Source organism: Orbicella franksi, chromosome 10 (genome assembly GCF_964199315.1).
Source record: "Orbicella franksi chromosome 10, jaOrbFran1.1, whole genome shotgun sequence".
NCBI classification, from domain to species: domain Eukaryota; kingdom Metazoa; phylum Cnidaria; class Anthozoa; order Scleractinia; family Merulinidae; genus Orbicella; species Orbicella franksi.
The window spans coordinates 25,913,947-25,936,855 of record NC_138154.1 but is presented as its reverse complement, the minus strand read 5'-3'; the positions used below and the strand labels follow the sequence as shown (position 1 = coordinate 25,936,855).

General features: G+C 38.7%; 2 protein-coding genes across 3 annotated transcripts in view; one reads left to right on the top strand and one right to left on the bottom strand.

Annotated features, from left to right (window-relative positions):
- On the bottom strand, window positions 1–22,909 carry LOC145501891 (uncharacterized). 2 transcript variants are annotated; one of them, XM_081481284.1, is made up of 2 exons: window positions 21,254–22,909; window positions 1–489 (listed from the first exon to the last, which is right to left on the bottom strand). In XM_081481284.1, the coding sequence occupies exon 1, from the start codon at window positions 22,464–22,466 to the stop codon at window positions 21,870–21,872; it is 597 nt and encodes a 198-aa protein (XP_081337410.1). In that variant the 5' UTR covers window positions 22,467–22,909; the 3' UTR covers window positions 1–489; window positions 21,254–21,869. The 2 variants fall into 2 exon arrangements, with proteins under 2 accessions (XP_081337410.1, XP_081337409.1); XM_081481283.1 differs by lacking the exon at window positions 1–489 and adding an exon at window positions 19,705–19,825 and having other exon boundaries at window positions 20,262–22,909.
- LOC145501894 (gamma-aminobutyric acid type B receptor subunit 1-like) overlaps window positions 14,550–22,909 on the top strand; it is a 31,126-nt gene continuing 22,766 nt past the window's right edge. Inside the window, exon 1 of the mRNA XM_081481288.1 lies at window positions 14,550–18,503. The gene's annotated coding sequence lies outside the window, so the exon portion shown is untranslated. The remainder of the gene's footprint in view (window positions 18,504–22,909) is intronic.

Sequence of the window (22,909 nt, the reverse complement as noted above, 5' to 3'; positions counted from 1 at the left end):
ATCATTATTTTTGCGTCTTTTCTTTGGGTAACGAGGGAATTAACAACGAAATAAATATCACTGTCTTGATGTAGCACCAGATTTTCACGACTAACAACTAACATTAACAGACTTACGGTTTGTTTTCCCAAGCACACAAGTATAGGCAACATACCTAGCAACACTGAGGTTTTGCTAATCAGTGCGTTTTCAATCTCGTTTCCCGAAGCCTCCATACTTTTTCCAGTATAGTAGTCACAGCAGTTACTGTCTTTACGCATGTGCAGAAACCATTATTGCAATCTAACGCATTTTCACAACCAAACCGAAACCAGGATTTTCTGTTTTGTCGTGAGCGTTGAGCGTCCGGTAACCGCTGACCGAACATGCACGGGCTCTGGCCGGGGGCGAGATTGGCGTTTTATTCAGGAAAAAAGTTCGTCTGACTGGGGTTGAACGTGTGTTTTCCCACGAAACGTACGTTTTCCTACTTGTCGTAGTACTTGCCCTCTGCAAAACAAAACTTAATGATGAATTGATTTGTTAACAACGTCGTTTCTGATAGAGTTTGTCCTTCTTTATGACACTTATCAGTCCAAAAATCCCGACTTTAAGGACGGTGCCTACTAAATACAAAGGTTTTTGCGCCAGGTTAGGTCCACGCGGAAAAAAGTAGATTTTTGTAAGGGCTATTGGAATCTACAGAGAAAAATGGGGGTAGCCACGCATTTTGTCGAGATAATTAGCCTTCAATCTCGACAAAAATGCTGACGAGGTTAAATTCCAATTAAATATTGCCTAGTTCGTATTTCGCCCAAGTGAATTGCATTTTAAATTGGTAAGAATCAGTAGACCATTTGCGGATCACTTTGTGCCTCTTAGTTTGATTTGCATAAAAATAGGCATGTAGCTAGGCAGAACACATTTTCATATGAATGGTTTTGCAAGAAGATTCGTTTAGACATAGAGGCAAGAGGCAACTGAGAATGGCCTTTTCAAATTGAAAGTGTTTGATTTTGAATGGAAATGAACCTGCGAGAACTCCCAGCTACCTATAAAAGGTATTTCATCAGGTTTGTTTTAACTGACAGTGATAAAACGAACTAGGACGGCAAGTTGAAAATAACCTGATCTTATTTCATTAAGTGCGTAGTGTTTTCCTTTGCTGTCTTTTGCATTAAGCTGTGTGAAATTGCAACGAATAATCATAATTTCTGTTTACATTGGAGCAGGAGAGAAACGTAATGAAATACGATCATGTTTGGACAATGTGAAATATCTAAATTGATTTGTCGTTTTTTTCCCAGTATTTTAATAACCTCTTATCACGTAAAAGGTGCGATTTCGAATCTGTTAATAATGCGCGGGTCGAATTTGAGGACAAGTTGTCTGAAATTGAAAAATAATCGGTTTACCTCTTTTTTTCCGTTTATAACCGGAAATCGCTTCAAGCTTGTTTTAGAATCGCTTTGTAACGAAAACCAAGTAACTTAAGCAGACAAACTCTTTTACGCAAATTGACAGGTCTTTTAGCAGTAAATGGGTTTCTCTACTTAGCAGAGATGGCTTTCAGTCAAAGATTCGGTTGTAGGCCTTTCCACAAATATCGAGTAAAATCGCTTAAATGTCTTGCCGGAAATTATCAAAAAACCTCTAGATATCACAAAAAATGTTACCAGTATCCGTCATTTTGGAAAATTACTACTTTAGCGCTTTCAAAGATGTGAGATACATTTTTCGAGTAGGAAATCGCTAAATTGGAAGTTCTGCCGTAAGACAGAGTATTATACCAAAATAATTGCGAGGAAAACACAGGGCTAAGTAAAAAAAAAGCTATATGAATATTTCTAAGCATCCTTAAAGTTTCCAATCTAAATATCTCAGAAACTTCTAAATATCCTAAGAAATATCTGGATATTTGTTGAAAGGCCTATTTGTTTGAAGCCTCTATACACGTACTAATTCTCTCGATATAAAAGTTTATCAACATTTATTTTCTCCTTAGAACATCAACCAACTAGTCAGCCAGATAGGAAACAGGAAAAACAGGAAAATAATCAATTGGGCGAGCTTTGTTTTTATGCAGTGTCAGATTGTCGGTAATCTTTCTTGATGCATAAAATTCACAGTGCTAATTGAAAATTGGTATTTGTCGGTCAGTATAGGGAATCTACATTTTGAGCGTGGGACCGCAGCGGTTAATAACAAAGTAAAGACAAACAACCTTGCTGCAAATTTGCCGATGAGTTGATATTGTCAATAAATACTGTCGGGATGTTTGGTGTCAGCAAGAAAAATTAAATTACATACATTGTCAGCTGTCATTCGATATGTGAAGGAAAATCTCAATCTATGGCCTGTTTTCAGAGGCACCGCGCAATCTATATTAGCCCTTTTATCGACACGGGCGGAATACTAGTGATATTTGTAGCACATCAGTGGGCTTTGTTTAATAATAGTCGGTATCACTGATGAACGTGAGGTCTGTAAGTAAATCCATTTTTATCGTATCAAAGATATATTACTTTGAGTTACATGCAAATCGATTGTTATTTCGTATTCTTTTAATCAGCGCTGTTTCTGTCTCATTTGGTAGAAGTATCTTTCCATTTATTCTAGAATTGATGTTTCAGCTGTTCTTCTACTCGCAGAAGGCTCAAGTCATCGAAAAGGTCGTCCCAGTACATTTACTAAAGAGCTTTGACAAGGTGAACCAGTGAAACACTGACTGACTTTCATTTCATTGCATTTCATTTTTAATTGTTACATTTCATGTTTTTGTAAGGAGTTTGTTTTAGAGACATGTGCTAATTTCCTCCCTTTAAAAGCCTCAGAATTCAAATGACCTTCTTAAATCCTTCAAACAATTTTCAAAGCCTAAAATACATCAAGCCTAAGGGTTAAGGCTAGGAAAATAACTTCGCCGAGGTCATTGTTTTTACGGGTTCAGCCAAAAGGAAATATTAAAAAACATGTCATGAACATGGCAATTATGTTCCGTCGGTTTCACTCAAAGTACGTAGTACAGGAATAACTGTAACTTGAAAAGAAATTTGATTTGTTCCTAGCGTGGGTAATCGAGTACAATTTTCTTAACACTGCTTGGGATTTTCTGAGAGAGAATACGTGCTAACTTCAGTGCAAAGCAGAACATTTGTAAATTCCACCTAAAAAAACAAATACCGTGGTAGGCAAGCACATGAAAATCACAAAAACTGCCAATTTTTAAATGGCATCCGTCGAAAATTGATTTTCTTCGCATCAAAAGGAACAAAAGAAAATGCACACGGACAGAAACCACAATGAAGCAACAAGTCATGTTTTTTTCTTAGAGAAGAAGGGATACTGCAGAGTTGAGAGCGCTCACCGATCACCAATGCGGCCCGAATTCGATTCGGCTCCGTGCCATGTGGGTTGAGTTTGTTGTTCTTCTTCTCGGGTACTCCGCTTTTCCTTCCGCATGAAAAACCACTGTTTCCAAATTCAGATTCAATCAGAATAGAACGCCTGAAATGAAAACCAGCTAAGCCTGATGTGGTTTCGTCTCTAATTATTACACTTTATTCCATTTTTTTTTATGTTAATTTATTTCTAGGATACTGATAATAAAAAAATCAATTGAAAGGAGAAAAATTCACAGTTTCAACACAAGCGTTAAAATATCTAAGGCTAAAATTTTCTCAATAGTCTAGAAACCCCAGTAAAAAATTAATATGCTGTGAACGATTGGTTTTCATGCAAGTTTCATAACTTGATCGAAGTATAAATAGTCTTATATTCCTCTCATGTTTCTGAAAAATAAATTTCTCCCTGTTATTTCTATTTACTCCTTACCAAGTTGTTATATTCCAAAGAAGTAACTCTAGCTGTCAGCTTTTAGAGCCACTTATGTTATTAAACTATTAATTAATCGTAGATCGAGGTAAAGAGATGAAAATAGATTCGAAAACCCTTTTTCAGCTTACTGTCTAAATTTGCGAAGGACGAGCTTACAAATTTTCAGGTTTCACTTCCGATCCAGCACTCCCAATTTTATACCGGGGGGGGGGGGGGACTGGGAGGAAGTGTTTTCGGGCATTGTGCTTTACTGGGATCTAAGAACAAACTAGGTTCAGTCTACATACATCTCCAGCCGTTGGTGTGAGGTAAAACTGTTCCCAACCTGAAATTCTAATTTAAGGGACTGTATCCTGCATGGCTGATATGATCATCGAAAGTTTTTTTTTTTTTTTTTCTTTTTTTTATCTTATTTCACATATTATATTACCAAATGCCACCAGATACACGAGCAAATTGTACAGAAAGATCTAAACCAAAGAGCAACATATATTTTGTTATATTTTGTGAAGATTTCAAGGGAGTCAAAATTACCTTGCAGGTGGAATTTTAATTATTGCGTTCGAGAGAACGCAGTTCTAATTGGGTAATGCAGGAAAATTCGAGTTTTTGTGTATGTACCTTTCTGTGGACATTAATTTGGCCCCCAAAAAATTCTTCAGGGAAGAATGACGTCATCTCAATGTTGGTCCCTGTGCTTTCTTTCGATTGTTGTGCAATATTGCGGACTTTCGAGCTTATTGTGGACTGTAGCGGATAAGTCGGTTATTTAAAGTTCGAAGTCTGTGTCAGTGGCATTAAAAAACCTTGCAGACATGTCTTCACGAAATGTGTACAACTTTTCGTACGATCAGAAAGCTGTATTTTGACTGCGTGCTGTGTACCCTCTTCTCTTCGACCAAAACTAACGCTGCTTTCTGCTGAATGAATCAAAGGAGGAAATGTGTAGTTTCACTTCGTTAGCCTAGATTTCTGTGCGCAAATTATGTAACACAAGCCCAACGAAAGTGTTTACATAAGAAAAGAGTTCAACTCCCATAGGATTTGGTACACCAACATGTCCTCCATTTCATTGTTTCGGAAGTTAAAATGCCCTGTAGCTGTTCCCCCAAGGCCAAGACGATTCAAAGTCGTGTTCGTAATTGTCTTATGATAACAAAAAGTAAATCGTCTCGCATACCGACGGAACAGGCATCGTTTGTGTCGATTTATGCATCAGTCAATTCCAGCAGAGCCCATCCCCCATCCCCGGGCAACCGCGAGGCATTTGCTCACGTTGTCAGTCCCGGGGGTGGGGCATCCGCAATTCTATCGCGGCCCGGGGGCTGGGCATTTGCGTACCCCGGGGCGACCGTCGGGCATTCGACACAGGTGTTATGGAAAGTGCCATGGATGAGTTCATCGGGAAAGACGAGGCGTTTGTCGAGCAATGACTTGTCCCTCAGGGACTAGAGAAACTTGCAGACGTTTTTAAAGGTATGTTTTCTCAATTTTAGATGTTTCTTCATTACTTGTAAGCATATAAATATAAGCGACAAGGTGAACTATATTTTGTTTATCACAAAACAATCACTGACGTGAACAAGACTATTTCGCATTTCGCATTCAAAACTAGCCTAGCATTTTTTAAATTCATGAAAGTGGAGTTAAAATACTTAAGGTTTGCGAATTCAAATGATGCGATCTTCAAGACAGATCTTGCGAGCTTAAAATGCAATGCATCATCATTTAAAATGTCTTAATTCTTCACAGAAAAAGTAGCCTACGAATACAGGCGCCCATCATCGCTCGCGGCTGGGGGCACGTCCGCCGCAATCCCAGCTATCCTCTAGCAAATTCTTAAAAACAAATATAAAGAAATAAATATAATCAGAATCAACTAACAGGTACTGTTGTCCTTGAAGTCTTACCGTTGCATTAAAATACTGAACAGTTGACCGTTTTATTCACTGATTAATTGAAAAACTGCGGAGGTGTTGGAAGGCGACGATCTCGGGGACAGGGCATTTGCCCTCTTTCTTCGTCCCCACCCCGGGAAATTTACTCATTCTTTTTTTTTAAAAAATGCTAATGCTCGGGGGTTAGCCCGGGGGGGGGGGGGGGGAATGGGCACTGCTGGAATTGACTGATGCATTACACGGTCAGTATAAAAAATGGGCTGCGGACCGCAGACTATGGACCGCGGACTGTGGACTGCGGACTGCGGACTGCGGACTGCGGACTGCGGACTGCGGACTGCGGACTGCGGACTGCGGACTGCGGACTGCGGACTGCGGACTGCGGACTGCGGACTGCGGACTGCGGACTGCGGACTGCGGACTGCGGGCTGCTGACGGCAGACTGGGTATAAAGCACAGACTTAGGTATAAAACGAGGACTAAGCATTCCGGACTGGGTATAAAACACGGACTCAGGTATAAAATGCGGCTTACCAACTGCAGTCCGTGTTTTTTATTGACCGGTCGTAACTAATATTACGTAATACATGTGTAAACGAGAACATACCCTCAAACCTACCAAAACTCGAACGCACTCTTTAATCTATGATTACTACTAGTTTTAATCATTTTTCCCTTTTAATTAGCTGATATTTCTTTATTTCTACCTCTTGTGGCGCTCTTTCGTATTACACGATAATAATCCAAATTTATGACAAGGTCAGGCTATACTTTTTAAAACAAGATGCATCTACCGGGCCATTGCTCTTTGTTGACGGACGTTTATTTCCTCATTGCAAAGATTGTCAAGATTATGCGCACGTAATAAAGCAGACACTTCACGAGAGGAATCAAAGAAGATGAACTATCCACAAAACTTGCATTAACTCTTTCATTGCTAAACTTGCTCTTTACCATATGCTCTGAGGAGAAACTACAATCAGATTACTCAAGATCAATGCTTGGACTAAGATTGTTAAACGGTTCTCAGTAGGAGTTAAACTAAACTAATTGAATTATTTAAACAAATGAATCTACGCCTGAACTAAAGGATACAAAAGGAGCTACTTTTGCATACCCTAAATTGAAATTAAGCTTAAAACAGCCCGGCACCCGACTTACTTTTATTCTTTTTCACGTAGAATGCGAAAAATCAAAATGGTTCTGTTCTTTCTGATCTCTGATGTAGTACTTCTTCTTAATTTAAAGATGAGCGAAATATTTTGCCTTACGAATTGTTTAACAAAGAAGATTATTATTCGCGCGCACATAACCTAATGGGCAATGCAAAGGTATTTCTACTTCTTTTCGTATCACCATCAAGATCTCTGCTGCATTTTCTGAGTATAATATATCAAATTAATTAATTAAATACGGGAATCAATACAAAGTATTGGATATGGTGAAGATGTTCAATGTGTCACTGAATCTTTTCTGATGAACTCGTTTAACCACAAACACAATATCAGTTTTTCTATTGTTCTGCTAAACGTCTTTCGTTGTTTTTTTTGTCACATTAAGAATTAAAAACACGTGGTAATTATTGCCATGATCCCATTACAAACTGAGATACGTTTGCGAACAATGTCGGAATGAAGCAACTGAAAAATTGATTTTCGTGGAGAATATTCAAATTATTTTAGTTAATTTGGTCGTTTTGATCACAATCTGCAAAACAGGTAAAGTTAGATCCGTTCTTTGCAAAATTCTAAAGAATATTTAGTATATTTTATGTTTAAGGACTTCAAAACTAAGGCTGATTATTCATTATTTTTTGGTCAAGCAGAGCTGAACACCAGGCCTACATAATTTGTTATTTCTTTGGTTTTTTGAATGAAAAAGTCCGTGGAGAATATTTCGAAGTTGTCTAAATTTCGGCGGGCAAAAGTGCTAATTCTTATAGAATGTCACCACGGAGAAATCCAACTATTTCAAACTTTACGATGAGAAATTTGAACTGCAGCTAGAGTGTTTTGTTAAGTATCTTGGGTACACGAAATTGAAGATGGTATACGCGTAGTTCTTTGCTTTCTTCTCTCTAAAAACCTTCGGTGGTTATTTGACATGTTCTTTAATAATCCTTTCTACATCAGTTTTGATTCAACATGATACAATATCTCAACGATCCCATTTCTAGAGCTTTAGCGATAGAAGTATGATAACATACAATAGTTCATGACGTAACATCATTACATCATCATTCACGTGTATTTTACTATGAATTTCTGACAAAATATCACGAATATCCCGATTAGTAAGCTTAAGGCTAGCTAGAAGACTAGACAATCAAATAAAGTTATTATTATTATTATTATTATTATTATTATTATTATAAGGGAAAACAACCAGTTTGCGATATTAGGGACCGTTCATTTTTTATGAGGGAGGGGGGGCTGGTGGGATTTGGGAAGCACCATTTAAAAATCACATGACCCCCCCTCAGCTTACCAATTTTTTCACATGGCCCCCCCTTATAGCGGTCATTTTTTGGGATGACCCCCCCCCCCACAAAAAAAAATTGAACAAACAATATTTAGATTTCAACTTTTTTAATATTTCTCTATTATCCCCCTACTTCACGTTATTGTGCTCACTATGAAGACAATATTGACAATCCCTCTACTACAGAGACCTGTTGTTTAAAAAACAAATCAAAAGAAAGAGAAGTCAATTTCGGATCTCCTAGTTATGGCTCGCCCTGAGCGTGTGGCATTTGGCCTCTCATTGGCATCTTTCTCATCCGAATTGATGAATGCAAGAATGACATCACTTGAGTCATCTTCTCCCCCAGAGTCAATGGCATCACTGTCATACTCATCATTGTCACTTTCATCCGTTTCACTGCTGTCAGCACTTGCCCTGTTGTCATTTTGGGTCAACGTCCTTGCATTTCTCAGTGTTGGCTGGCCAGCTCTGAGAGGACTCTTCTGCTGCAAACATGAATGTCTCACAATTGCCTTTACTTTCTCACTCTTGCTGCTTTTCAAATGCTGCTTCAGCCCGTGGTGGTTCAAGTACTTGTTTAGTTGTGGAACACGTAGCTTTTTAAGCTTGGTTAGATCTTCGCACAACTCAGTCCAAGGATAATCCTCATATGATTTATCTTTTGCGTCCCTACTTAACTTTGCCTTTTCTTCTGCTCTCTTTTTCCTTTTAAATTCCAGCACTTCAAGATGCTGAAGATAATCCACCACAAACTTTGATTTGACAATAAACTTATCTGCAAATAGAGCAACGCTCTCTGGGTCAGATAAAACCAGCCTGCCACTTCCATGCTCTTTCTTCGCTTGGACCCCTGGCTGCCAGTCATCTGGATCACGCCCTTCTTTGGGGGTCTTCTGGTAGGAGAGGTAGGGGTATTCCGGTAGGCAGGAATGGTCAGGAACTGGTTTAGGGTATCTTTCTATGGGTGGTCCCGTCCATTCACAACAAAAAGAACAAATTTCTCCTACCTTTTCTTGACAGGACAACTTTAGAAACTCCCTGTTGTTCTCCCCCTCCTCATAGTGCTCATTCATAAACTTCTCAATCTTACGGAAGTAACAGTGGCCTGGAACAGAGTCTTTCCTTGCTCCTGCATTGTGATACTGAACCAAGTACGAAGTGTTGTGAAAAAACTGGAAATCTGTTGATGTGTTGTGTGAAACACATTGTTACATTTAATTTACAGATGTCTTTATTTGGAAGGTTTTTACCTCTACTCTAGTGATAGGCATGTATAAATGTTGCCCTGTGCAGGTAAAACAGAAAGCTGTTGAAGTACAAGAAGATGAGCCGGTAAGTGTTAATTAAAAACGCATGTATGCTTCACTTTTATAATGAGAAACTTCTGTATTTTCCTATTGTAAAGATAGCACCTAAAACTGTTTGAACATTTTCAAAATAGTATGTGTCTTTTAATATATCGTTTGACTTAGGTCTACATTTCACTACACGAATACAACATTAAATGGTTACACGAACCATGATCATTCGATAATATCAGTTCAATATAATAAATAAAAAAATCGTCTTTCCTTTTCTGGTAGGTCACTAGTTCCTCCTCTGCTGATGATACAACCATACCTCACGGTCTCCGGAAAACAAGCCTTGGCTATATTGTTAATCCAATCGGGAAAAGAGCGCATTACTACATGAGCATCATGAAAGAGGCTCATTCCAAAATGCGCAATAATGGCGAAAGCGACGAGTCATTTAAGAAAAGGTTTACAGCTGAACAATCCAGGCAGTTTGACATCTTACAAGCAAAAGAAGCAATCTTTCTAAGTGCGGATGGCTGTTCAGAAAGGGCGAGTGAGTTTTCCATGCCAGGGTACTGGTTGAAGCCCAGTGATGGAAGAAAACTGAACTTCTCCATCAAAGAGCACAGAGCAATGGTGGAAAAGTTGAATGCCATATTGAAAGATGTAAAGGAACACGATTCCACACTCTTTCAGTCCAATGGGCTTGCTTTAAAGCAGGGCGAAGAATTTGCCCACAGTTTTAATGTAAAACAGATCAAATGTATAGAAGCTAAGTTGACAAAGGTCACCCAGGACATGGAAGCACTAGAAAATAAGAAGAGCAATTATAACAGCATATTCAAGGGCATATTCAAACAACAAATCAACAAAAGGAGAACGAAAAAAGAAAACCGCAGAAAGTCAAATGAAAGAAAGAGGAAGCGGACTGAAAACAACGTCCAACGAGTTTATGGAATCTGTGTTGGAAACCCGCTAGGAAATGATCTTCCACAATGCCTTGTGTACCCTCCTATAACGGCCATCCCGGAAGAGTGTATTAAAGTTGGATGTTGCCACGTCGTTATTTAGAAGAGATGGGCCATACATCGCACAGCTCTTGGAAGGGAATTATTTTACCAATGCCGCAAGAAGCAGAATCACCACCAATCTTGAGCAGGAAGTCAGAGATTATGTTTACACCTTCATGTACCCTGAAGAGTACACTCTGACGGAAAGCATTGCTGCTTCTTGTAGCATTGGTGAAAGAGACTCCCATAGCAGCACAAGCGGCGACGAAGAACTCGACGACAGCGAAGATGAAGATGAGTGCCAGTGAAAGTTGCATTCGAAAATAACAGTGTTAAATACTTCTTTTCAGTAGCTACAAATGCTTTTTGTCGCCAAACGTTTTTTTAAAGCAGTAGGAAAGTTTGTAATAAATTTGTATCCTGCCTTCTATGTTTATTCTGTAGCAATTTTTTTGATATTCAAACATTATTCCATTTTAAAGTTTTACTAAAATATTTCACGTGACCCCCCCTTTTTCCCTTATTTTTTTGGGATGGCCCCCCCTCGAAAGCCATTTTTTTCGCATGCCCCCCCCCCCAAATCCCACCAGCCCCCCCCCCTACCTTATAAAAAACGAACGGGCCCTTATCACTAAAAAAACGTCGAGCTATTCAGATGATCGTGAAATTATAGTCCTACTGTTGAATATTCCTTAGGTATGCCTTTTAACTTTCAAAAAGCAATTTCACGAGATATTTTTTTTTACCTTACAGTTTTTGGGCTTAACAACTTTCAGCGGTCATCAACAACACGTGTTGGTTCGAACAGATAATAAATACGATACTGACCGCTAATATAGAAGCGAGCCAAAACAAAAGTTGGCCTCGATCTGCCCAAACGAAGCTCTGCTCGCATGTTACAGTAAAAATCCACGTGTAAGAACCTATATGATTTGAAGTCTGGCAAAACAGGTTCATGTATTTTGGGGGTAGTTATTGGCAATTTAGGCAAAGCAGGTTCTTATTAGGTTCATAATTTCTATGACGGAAATATAGTTGTTGATCACTAGACAAATAAATAAACTTAGGTTTCGTCCTGAAACTAGATATAGTATTAATTCACAACTATATCATGATAAGCCTGACACAACTGATTCCACTGAATGTATATGTGGTGTTGTCTCAAAAATAACAAGTGTTCATAATTTAACTGTAACCCACATATATTGGTTCAGATGTCGTACTTCACATGAACTCAATTTCAACATACAATTTCCACTTCCAACCTCTTTGTGTGCCATGAAATACAACACAACTTGGGCAAAAGCCCACCTTCAATATTCAGGTTAATTAACAAATTCAATGCTCGCATGTAATTCAACACAAGCACGAAAAGGTGGCTGCAAGTTTGCGCACGAAAACAGCAAAACACAAACTACACATATCGGCTTCACTCTGACGAGCGATACTCGCCATTTTGATGCGCTGACGTACCATTTATATTTTTGTGCATACTCAGGTCATCAAAACACATTTAAAATATATTAAATTGATTTATGTATTTCATGTGAAGTACAGCATCAGAATCAAAGTGGATCCACAGCCGTCATTCTCGGCTGAGCCAGCCGTGAAGAAGGGCTGAACCGATCCGAATTCAATCAGTCTTTTCAAATTGATCCAGACCCCGTACTTCACATGAACTTAATTCATTGAATTCGATTCGGCTCACGTGAGGTACGGCGTCTGAACCGGGCCTAAAATTATTTTGCACTTTTACATTGACATCTCTTCCTCTTTGGAAAGAATTCAGTTTGACCCAGGTGTACACACAAGTTCAACGCCGGTTTTCCATCAATCAAAACTCGCCTATTGTTGTTCCTTTTCAATTAATTTCTTTTATATTCATTTTTGCGGCTCATGAAGTCTGGTGAAACAAAAACTACATATTTCAAATGCACTAGATTACCTTCGTACGTGCGTTATTAGATTGTAAGGCGACCTTTTGAAATCGTGTCGAGTGGCGTGTCCGTCAAGATTTTTGAGAAGACATGGGTGAGGTTAGACAAGTAACAGACAGATTGTACCAACAGGCTACATCTGTAACAAAATCTGTCAGCCACCTTATAGACATGTCCAAACAAATTTTACAAAGTAAGGGAAGTCTTCTGAGATTGCTGTATTTATGTTCGCTCGCAGATGTAGACATCCGTCTTTGAATGCTGTTGCTGACATACGGATTTTGTAAATATACTCCAAGCCTTAATTTTTCTGGCAGCTTTGCGGAACTCGGCATAACACACAAATGATGGTTGCTTTCTGTTAAGCAAATTTTTTAACGTCGGTAAGGATGGTTTTTGCTGCTTATCAAAGAACTTCAACTTCCAGTATAAATATTTTAAGTTTTTTGGTTCAAATTAAGTTGTGCTGATAAATGCACAAGACCAAAATAACCGGTTTTAAACCAGCCAATTTTTTTTTTTCCCTTATTGTTTTTCTTTTGGTGTGAGCTTTGCTTATTAGGCGGAAATTAATTTCCGCTTTAGCCAAATATATTCTGCTACCTTTAATTGCATTTTTAGTCATAGACGGTAGATTCTAATTAAAGAGTTTATCGGTTATGTTTTTCTCTTTTAGAGGAAGTACTTCCCCATTTTGCTCGACCGAAAACGCTGCAATAACAATAGCACATAGATGAATGAGCGATCTCCAGCTTGGACTGCAAAAAAGGACACATCTCTAACTTGGTCTGTAAAAATAATTTTCCAATAGGTGAGCTTTTGTCGTTATTACTTGTTCAAGTAAATAACACTGCTGGGAGTGAGAAGCAGATTGTATTAGTTCGCCACAGTATTTGAGTGTTTTTTTGTTTTTTTTTTGGCTTATAATTTTTTTTTTACAACGTTGGAAATAACGTTTTGGGAATACTCCGGCCGCCTATGATGCCCAGATCAGTCATGATAATTTAGAGTGAATTTGCAGTTAGGCATAGAGCAATTTCCAAATGTAAATTCTTTTTTTTTTTTTTTTTTTAAAGTAAAGTTAACTCGTGTGCAACCAGTAGAACCGTCGTCTGAGGCAATAATGTTAAAAACACCGTTTTCAGAAAAAATGTGAATTGATTTTGATGTATCGATACATGAAAATATCCTGAGCAAACATGTACTGTCGGACGGAACTCAAACACGCGTTGCTTTTTGTTAATTTGGTGACTATTGGCGGCGAAGAGATAGATCAAACTCAACTCTAATAACATCATCTCAAAACTTTCCAATCCACTTTTTTTCTAACGAATTTCTTACAAAGATACTTAACTAGTTACGTCGACGGAAACGTAAAGTGGACCATTCCAGCGGAAAGCTTACCGTCGACTGATAAGCAAAAGCGATATTACAAAGTGAATAACTGAAAAAGTGTTTGACTTAATTTTCCTAATTTTAGCTAGTGATTTAATTCTTGTAAAGAGGGAAGAAACTGAAATCTACCCCAAGATACGATCCACCTGCAACTTTATAAGCATATCAATCGATACACGTGCATTGTCAAACAGAATGTTGACAGCCGTAAAGAAAACTATAAACAAGGAGATATTCTCTTGATCTACGAAACTCTCATAACTATCTTTGAAGGAAATGTTTGGAATTAAGTAAGAAAAATTTATATTTAGAATTTGGAACTTAGGGGAGCAACTATACCGGTTGTATAATTCAACGTTGTCAATAAAACATCGGCAAACGTTTTTTGCAAACATGGTAGCTGCAATGCGTTAATTGAATACCCACGATACCCTTATGAAAGTTTTAACTGATCATCTATACCAGAAAGAAAAGGGACTTGCCCTGGGCTATTCGAAGAGAATTTCGTGGATATCGAATTTTTTAATTAAAAACTTGTGATCAGATTACCTTTAGTTTTATATAACACTGCTTTTGGATAAAAAATGTTTATTTGTAATCAAGATAGACAAGTATAACTTCAAACGAATTTAAGCTGTTCACAGCTGATAACAACATGCAAGTTAAGGAACTGCAAGTGAAGCATATTTAAATTTGGATTCCAAGTTGCACCGTACCAGCGCTGGGTTATGTTCCCTAGCTGGTAAACCTTAGCTTTTAGCATTGCAGGGCTCAAGGCAGGATGTACACAAGAAGTCTCAACCTAGTGCGAGAAAAAAAAACCTAATTGATTGATCGCGTTTGGGGTAATACCATGGTTAGCGAGATCGAAATCTAGTTAAGTTAAATTCAATTCATCTTTCCATAATAGTCACTCACTTTCCTCGTGAATATTTTATGCCCTATTTGATTGGAAATTTAGTATTTAGAGTGTAGAGAGTAGCAGTAATTCCCCAGCAGAGCACGGGAAATATTGTGACTAGAGAGGCCTGTAACGAAACAGTTACTGTACCACTGTTTCCAAATCAGTCTTTCGTATTATTTTCCTGGTAAAGTTTTCATATTTCACTCACAGAGAGTTGCCAGAAAATCAGTTTCATTTTGCCGTTCTCATCGTGAAGTTATTGAATAGTTCTTAAATTGAAAATTTGGCCTTAATTTGACGTGTGCAAAGGAAATTAAAACTCGCTTGTGAGTTAAGTAATGTTTTATATTATGATAAGAGAGGTTTCCAATCTAGCATGGTTCCATGTTATTCGCATGAGTTAACTAAATGATTCCTTTTTCTCTAAAATAAAAATTGAATATTCGTGAACATCTTTCAGAATTGAATGAGCCCGCGGTCATCTGCATGGATGTTGCTAAGTGACATGACGTATGTGATGACACAAATTGACGTTTGCAGAGCGCCTTGCTGATTCCTGCGTTTCGATTTGCTACGTCACGATTTGCACATCTTGAAGAGTTTAGCCTACATTTATCAAGTTCGTCGTTTGTAATTCGTGCCAATCTTCCCTCCTTGTTTCTATTGCGTGATAAGGGTTTCGATGCGTGACTTGTGCAAGCTTATCTCAACTCAGTCCAATACTTGGAATGTATTGGACTAGCAATAAAGCTCCATGATTGGCTGATTTCTTAGGTGTCTTAATTGAGTAATAATTCACCATAACCAATGCTTCGGCTTGCATCATTAGATTAAATCAAGAGAAGATCAAGGTAAGAGAGTGAATCCCCTATATAGGCTTTTTACCCAAGGTAAACCATATTAAGTTATTTTTAGAAATGGTGCGTAGTTCTTTCGCGGATGTTACTGGCGCGTTTCGTGAATTTTTTTTGTGGAGGATTTGTTTATATTTCTGTTCGTTTCAAAGCACTGCAGAGAAAACCTCAAAGCTGTGAGGATGTCTTCTTTGAAGCAAAGAAGCCTCGGCCCTTGCTATGTTTTAATACATTTCGAAACTTTAATAGGAGTTTAAATAAGAGACAGATGTGCCCTTAACAAACAGCAAAAACTGAATGAACGGTAGAGAAATAAGCAGCCAAACGAGAGCAAAGCAAACGAACGCCCGAACACAACGCAACCTTACAAACAGATGGTCCAAAGTGCAGAGAGAAGCTCACAATCCAAACAGCAAAACGGAGTTCAAGCAACAACAACAACACCACCAAAGACACTTAGATTTAACCTTCGAATCTCGCAAGAATAAAGATACATTCAGTTTGTCGATCACTGTCAGAGATATTCCAAACAAAATATCTAAAATTTTGAATTCTAAATTCTAAAAATTGGCGGTCGTGGTTCATGCTCTCTCGAGTATGCAGCCTGTAGCCTTTCACATTGCTGTTTTGTAAAGGCCTAGCAATTACAACGCACGCGTACAAAGCCATTGTACTCGTTGCCGTTACCGTTGCCCTTGTGGTTTGCTCATTCAACTCCCTAAGATCGATCTTCTCTTGCCAAAGTACAGTCTAAATATCTTTTCCTCACAACCAGAAACTAATGACATGTTGAATTGGCTTACCACCCATTTTTTAACATAAAATGCTGGGGTAACTAAGCAAGCGATTTTAAAAGTTAAATGAGTTGTTTTAATCTTTTTGAAAACTATTTCCTTGCCCGATTTTTTTTTTTTCCTGTCTCCTTCCCAGTAAGTCAAACATTTAGGTCTCCCGGCTTACTTAACTCAGGGACGGCGGAGCCCGCGCCAATTTCAAGCAAAAAATACGTAATATAATTTATAAATATTTCTAGATCCCATACAAGCGGCTCTGCCGCTCGCTTGTAAGCACCCCTCCTCCGCCCCCCCCCCCCCCCCTAATTCAAAATATGCTGCCCCATGCCTGTAAAAATTACGAGCGCACTATATGTCATTCGCAGGTGCATGTTTACACCTGGATTTCAGTATAATTTTCTTGGACAACAGCAATTTTTTCTCAGCTGGACGTCGTTAACAGTTAGTGGTTAGCGTTATGCCGCCATTGTGGTATTCCTCGTTTTAGCAACTTGATTTGGTCGCAGTAGGAGAATTTTGCTTTCATTTTAGCTACGTACTTGGTAGCGTAGTTGATTACATCAATATAGAGACCTTAAGATACGAGGACGGGAAGGCCAGGACGGGAACGGCAGTGGACGCGGGAAACTTTCGCAGGTTCCGTTGGGTCGCCAAAAACAAAATGCTTAAGATGTGTATTTTCGTAAAGGACGGCGACGTCAATGATTCGAACTTCGTACAAGCTATTCACGGAAGCAATGACATCCTTTAGACTATAAAAGAAGAGAAATCCTATCCTATCAAGTTTGAACGATAGTGAACAGCGACGCTGAATTTCTTTTTCTTTGTAAGCGAAGCAAACATCTGTCAATATTTTAATAGAGAAACCTGAATTTCCGTGTGAAAAAATTAAACGAACAATCTGATCGACCAGCTTCAGGTGGCTTTTTACCACCAGAGCGTTTGAGAATTCTGTCGTCGATGAATCCTGACTTTTGGTGAATATTTCAATTTCCATCTGTAATTGTAACAAGCATTATAAAAATATAACAAACGTTGCATCAAGTTCGATCCTGGCTGTATAAAAAAAAACATCTAAACATCATTTTGAAATTGTGTATTTTATTTGCTCGATAGATGCTTCCATGGCATTCTTACAACATTTTATCGCCTGTACTTACACTGATGTACTCTCAATGCATACAGTTTGTATTTTGTTTTGAGCTTGCACACTCGTGACAGCGTCTGAAAAGTGACTGAAATACAAACGAAGGACAAGGAATATTTTTATTCACATTTTCGTATCTCAGCGTAGTATTCTACACTACAATCACGAAAAATTTGAAACTTATAAACATTCTTATCAATATAACTGAAAATAAGGTCGACTGGAAAATTTGTCGGGGCAAAACAAGAGCAAAGTACTTACGTTAATGATACGACGGCTAGTCGGGCGAAATGGCGTCCTCGACGAGACGAGGACGGCAAAGAGATGAGTCGATAGTTCTCATGCGAATGCCCGGTTGAGTAAATTTACTTCTGGTAGCCGTCCGTAGCTCGTCCCGTCCTAGTGTCTTAAGGTGCCTAATATCAACCCTAGAGTGTGGCGTGTAAACCATGCATTGAGTGATGCGCAGAACGTATGCGCACTTACAAAAGTAGGCACCGTCAATAAACACAGTTTCAAAGTTGGTTGTTTTTCACGAAAGTGGCGAGGCGTAGGCGACCCATTGTAAATAAATAACACGCAAAGAGTGGGTGGCCTACGAGTATTCATCACTTATGTGAAATGCCTGTGGTATCCAATTCTCGTTGCGCATTCACATGCTTTGAATTTTTCTTTGAACTGAGCCCATTTTCTTTTGAGTTAAATAGACCTTCTTTGTATGTTTAGTTTTAGCGATATCCTTAACTGGCGCCATTCGAATTTATTATGCGGAAAACTCAATAACAAAACGTGATACTTGTTGCAGACAGCTGAAAATTGAAACGGGAAAATATTCAACTAATTATCATTTAACACTAGACCATGGCGACAACTTATGAACATTTTATTCTTCTACTTAAGAAACTGCTAGCTGTTCACCATTCACACTGAGACCACTAACTGTAAGGTACTAAGTCCTTTGTTGACAAGGTAGGTTGAGTGACCTTGTAAACTTTTTACTGGTTATTTTTTAAATTATTACGGCAGGTTTATCCTCTCTTTAGAAAAGAATACTGATACTGATAAACTTTAATAGATTCATCCTCTAAAAGGTTTTTCAAAAACTATTTATGGTAAAATTGATAAAACGAAAAAGTGTTCTCTAGTATAAAAAGCGCAACCATAGTGTCATGAACATAGTGTCGTGAACATGGTGTTTTACCTGTTAGGCCAACCCAACTCGAGGTCCTGGGCTTGCACTGCACAGGTGATAGTTATTTATAAGCATCATATTTAAATTCAAAGTCCGTTGAACATTCAGAAACCGAAGGAAGTCTTGCACTCGTTGGTTTTTGAGACAATAAGATTCCACTTTTTTTTCTCTTATGTGAAGAAGAAATACTACAGTAACAAGCATGCACACAACGGCAATGTACGATCGAGTGGAAAACATGCGAGCGGCAAAGTATAAAATCATTGCCTTCGAACGCTGATCCTTTGCGTCCCAGTTATTTTATAGTATAAAAAACTTTTAGTGTGTCGCTCTAAATTGACCAGTAATTAAATTAAAATGTCAAGTCGGCTCCTGTGATCTGTTGGTAAGGGCAAACCTCTTATGCAGTTCTTTATGAAAATAGAGAAACAGCTTGAAATTTGGAATTTGCCCCAAGAATATAACTGTTCATCAATAGAGCTCTCTACTGAGAAGTCTGGTCTATTTTTAAAAAGGAATTAGAAAACATTATCAGCTTTCTTATGTAAATATGCTTATAATAACTACAAAAATCATATATTGTTGTTTTCCTTTGCGAAGAAAATAAATATAATGCATAAGAAATTAAGAGTGACTTCCTGTAAATACTACGGATAGGTGTGCAAAATGCAAAAATCGAATTCCCTCAAACTTTTTCACAAGAAAGCCCTCTGGAAACTATTTAGAAAAATACAACTTTTAGTTCGTTTGGATTTATATTTTTCAAGTAAAGCGATTTTTTAATTTTCACCCTTGGAGAAGCCCTCGAACCACTGAAAAATGTGCTTCGTATTTGCGACTCGTGTAAGAAAACTAAAGCAATTATCAAATCTATTTCGATATTACACAATTCAATGACCCTTCCTTTACAAAGTACAGTTATTAGAATTGGAAAAGGTTCAAACCTGAATTTTAAAAAAATTTTCAAATTTACCCTCCTAAACAGCATTATCAGAAAGCTCGATTTTGGCAAATTTCAACGGCAAAACTCCCTACCTGGTACATGGATTCCGCTGTAAAGATGGTATTCTATAGAAAGAGTGAGGCTTCCTCTATCGTTCTGTGAAATAAAATTTTGGGGCAACTTAAACTGCGAATTTAGACGACCGAAAATATTTACGAAACTCGCTTGAAGTTTATGACCTTTGAACTTACAGTTGTCTTCATGAATACAAGAGATAACCTAAACAACAGTTGGAATTTTAGCCTGAATGCGACCCTTTCCCCTATTTAAATGATTTGTAGTTATTTTTATCTTCTGTGGGCAATTTTATCTAAAGTAATATTTTTTTTACGCGGAAAAGGAGCTCTAACTTGTTTATGAGTACGTGCGTATTTGTTTACTGAAGCGGAAATTTGTGGATATTAAATTTATTCCATCTAAGCCCTATTTCGTGTGCTGCAAGGCGTTTCGTGCTCCCATTAAAACAAAATGGTATTGCCAAGTAGAAGGTTTTCTTCTCAGATTTTGAAACAACATATAGTTTTTGACTTACCGTCCACATGCATGGCTTGATTTACTCATCAGCGTTACACCCGGTGTGATAGCGCTAAGATGGCGTGACGATAATTGACAAATCGCTTTTTGCAAATCGAATTCATCAAAATATATTTATTATGTCTTTTGACATCATAATGCTTTGAGACTACTTGATAGAGACTCTTGTGAAATAAGTCTACAAAATTTTGAAACTCTCATTACGGTGAAATGAAGAACCTGGATCTACTATTTTTATGCCGCGGTCGTGTGATCCTCGAGTGTGGTATCTCACGACAATAACAACTAAGAAATGGCCACCTGCAGTTATTCTCAAATCGTTGGGGGCAGGTGTGGTCCTAGAGTTACGAATCCCGCACATGTTCAATGTGTTTTAATTCGAAAGTGTGACAAAGACATTCAAGGTGATTTGAAGGCTATTTACGTGAGCGATTCTTCTCTGGACGAAGCAAGGCTACTGTTAGCTAGAGCAGGTCAGTGTACTCGTAATTCAATTTTCTCTTTAGATCGAAAATATTGCGGAAGATTATCGAGAAAATACTGAGTGGTACGGTAACAGACAATCAGCATGAGGCCCAATAAGGCGTGATTTCATGATACGCGAAGTCAAAATCTAATGGCACTCTTTCAATGTAGCTGACCGTGCAAAAGTGTAATAGTCTCTTGAGACTATAGTCTCTTGAGTTATATTGCGGCCCGGCTATTTACAAGTTTCTCCCACGAAAATGATCCCAATTACTAACCACGTGGAGAAGACGGACTAGAAATTAAAAGTGGGGCAGGGGTGGGGGGAATACTTGTCGGCTTGCCTCACTACAAGAGATAAGTCAAGAGAAACTTTAAGGTAGTAACATATAAGGGAATTACATATATGACTGAAAAAATAATAATAATTTGTAGACCCCGCTTGTTATTATGAAAATCCGCGAATCTGATGACTTATCGCATTGTTGTCCTCTTGCTTGTTAAATAAGGTATAAAGGCACCTACCAGCATTGAATCCCATTCACTGAACAAAAACGCGGATGGCTCCTCTGCTTTCTTCTGTCGCCGAAACATTCTCCCGTATCATTTAAATTGCGTAAGAAAGCGAAGTCCTATAATACTGCGTGACATTTTCTGTGATGCCTTTCTCAATGTTATCCAAGGGCTTACATCCCCGGGCTTACGTTGCCGTCGCATGGTTTTTCGAAACCCTTACCTTTAAACTAAACTTCCAGTAAACGCATATCACACATTTTGTTTCCAAAGTTGTTTTGACGTGGATGAAGGTAATTTGAACACAACAGTATGCCTCGTCATGAGGACCTATGCGGGATAAGGTGGCGTAGCAACAAAAAGAACTGTTCCTGTCCAGAGCGATGGATACAACATGAGAAGAACCAGAAAGGGGATCGTGGGATAAATCTGGTTCAGTCGAGAAGACTCCACCCTCAGACGCAAATTTTGTTGCCTGTAGGCTCTCATAATAAAGTGTATTATCGTTTGTCTCACGATGTAGTCACTTGAGATGCAGATCGCGACGTCTTCAGGCGATAAGGTCGACTTATTGCACGGTATCATTTATATCACAAAGGTCGGCTGTGATTGGTGCATTTCGATCCTCCTATTGTTCCATTGTTCCGATGAGTAGCTGTTCCCTCAGTGGTCCGCTGTTGTACTGTTCTCCTATCCTGTTGTTGTGTTTTTTGATCGTGGGCATCCATGCTTCAGGAATTTCAATTCGACTATCCCTGTTGATGTTATTAGGGTGAAGTCTTATGTGAATAGCTTCCTTGACCCTACGTGTGTACCAGTGAGGATCTCGATCAATAAACTTGACCTCATTCCAGATAGGATCGTGGCCGGTCTCGTGGGTGTGTTCATAAACGGCGGAGGTCTGGGTACGGACCAGTCGTATATCCCTGTCGTGTTCTTTGATCCTCTCCTGCATAGATCTCCCTGTTTCCCCGATGTAGACTTTGCCACACTCACAGGGAATTCTGTAGACAACACCATCTTGTTTAGCCGGGTTGACGGTGTCCTTGGGTCGCACTAAGTGTGACCGAAGTGTCGTGTCGAACTTGAAGACGGTGCGAATGCCTTGTTGTTCTAGGCAGCGGCGGAGAGACTCCGAAACTCCTTGGACATAAGGTAAAACGGCGGTGGATTTAAATTCCGCGTCGGGCTCTCTTCTTGGGGTTGTTCGTGCCTTTGTGATCATCTGTACAAACGAGGAGGGATATCCGTTAGAAACAAGTACAGATACCCAGACCTCCGCCGTTTGTGAACACACCTCGAATATCTTCGCCACATTATCCAATTTCAACAAATTGAATACGTGCGGGATTCGAAACCCTAGGACCGCACGTGCCCCCAACGATTTGAGAATAACTGCAGGTGGCCATTTTTTTAGTTGTTATTGTCATGTGATACCACACTCGAGGATCACACGACCGCGGCATAAAAATAGTAGATCCAGGTTCTTCATTTCACCGTAATGAGAGTTTCAAAATTTTGTAGACTTATTTCACAAGAGTCTCTATCAAGTAGTGTCAAAGCATTATGATCTCAAAAGATCTAATAAATATATTTTGATGAATTCGATTTGCAAAAAGCGATTTGTCAATTATCGTCACGCCATCTTAGCGCTATCACACCGGGTGT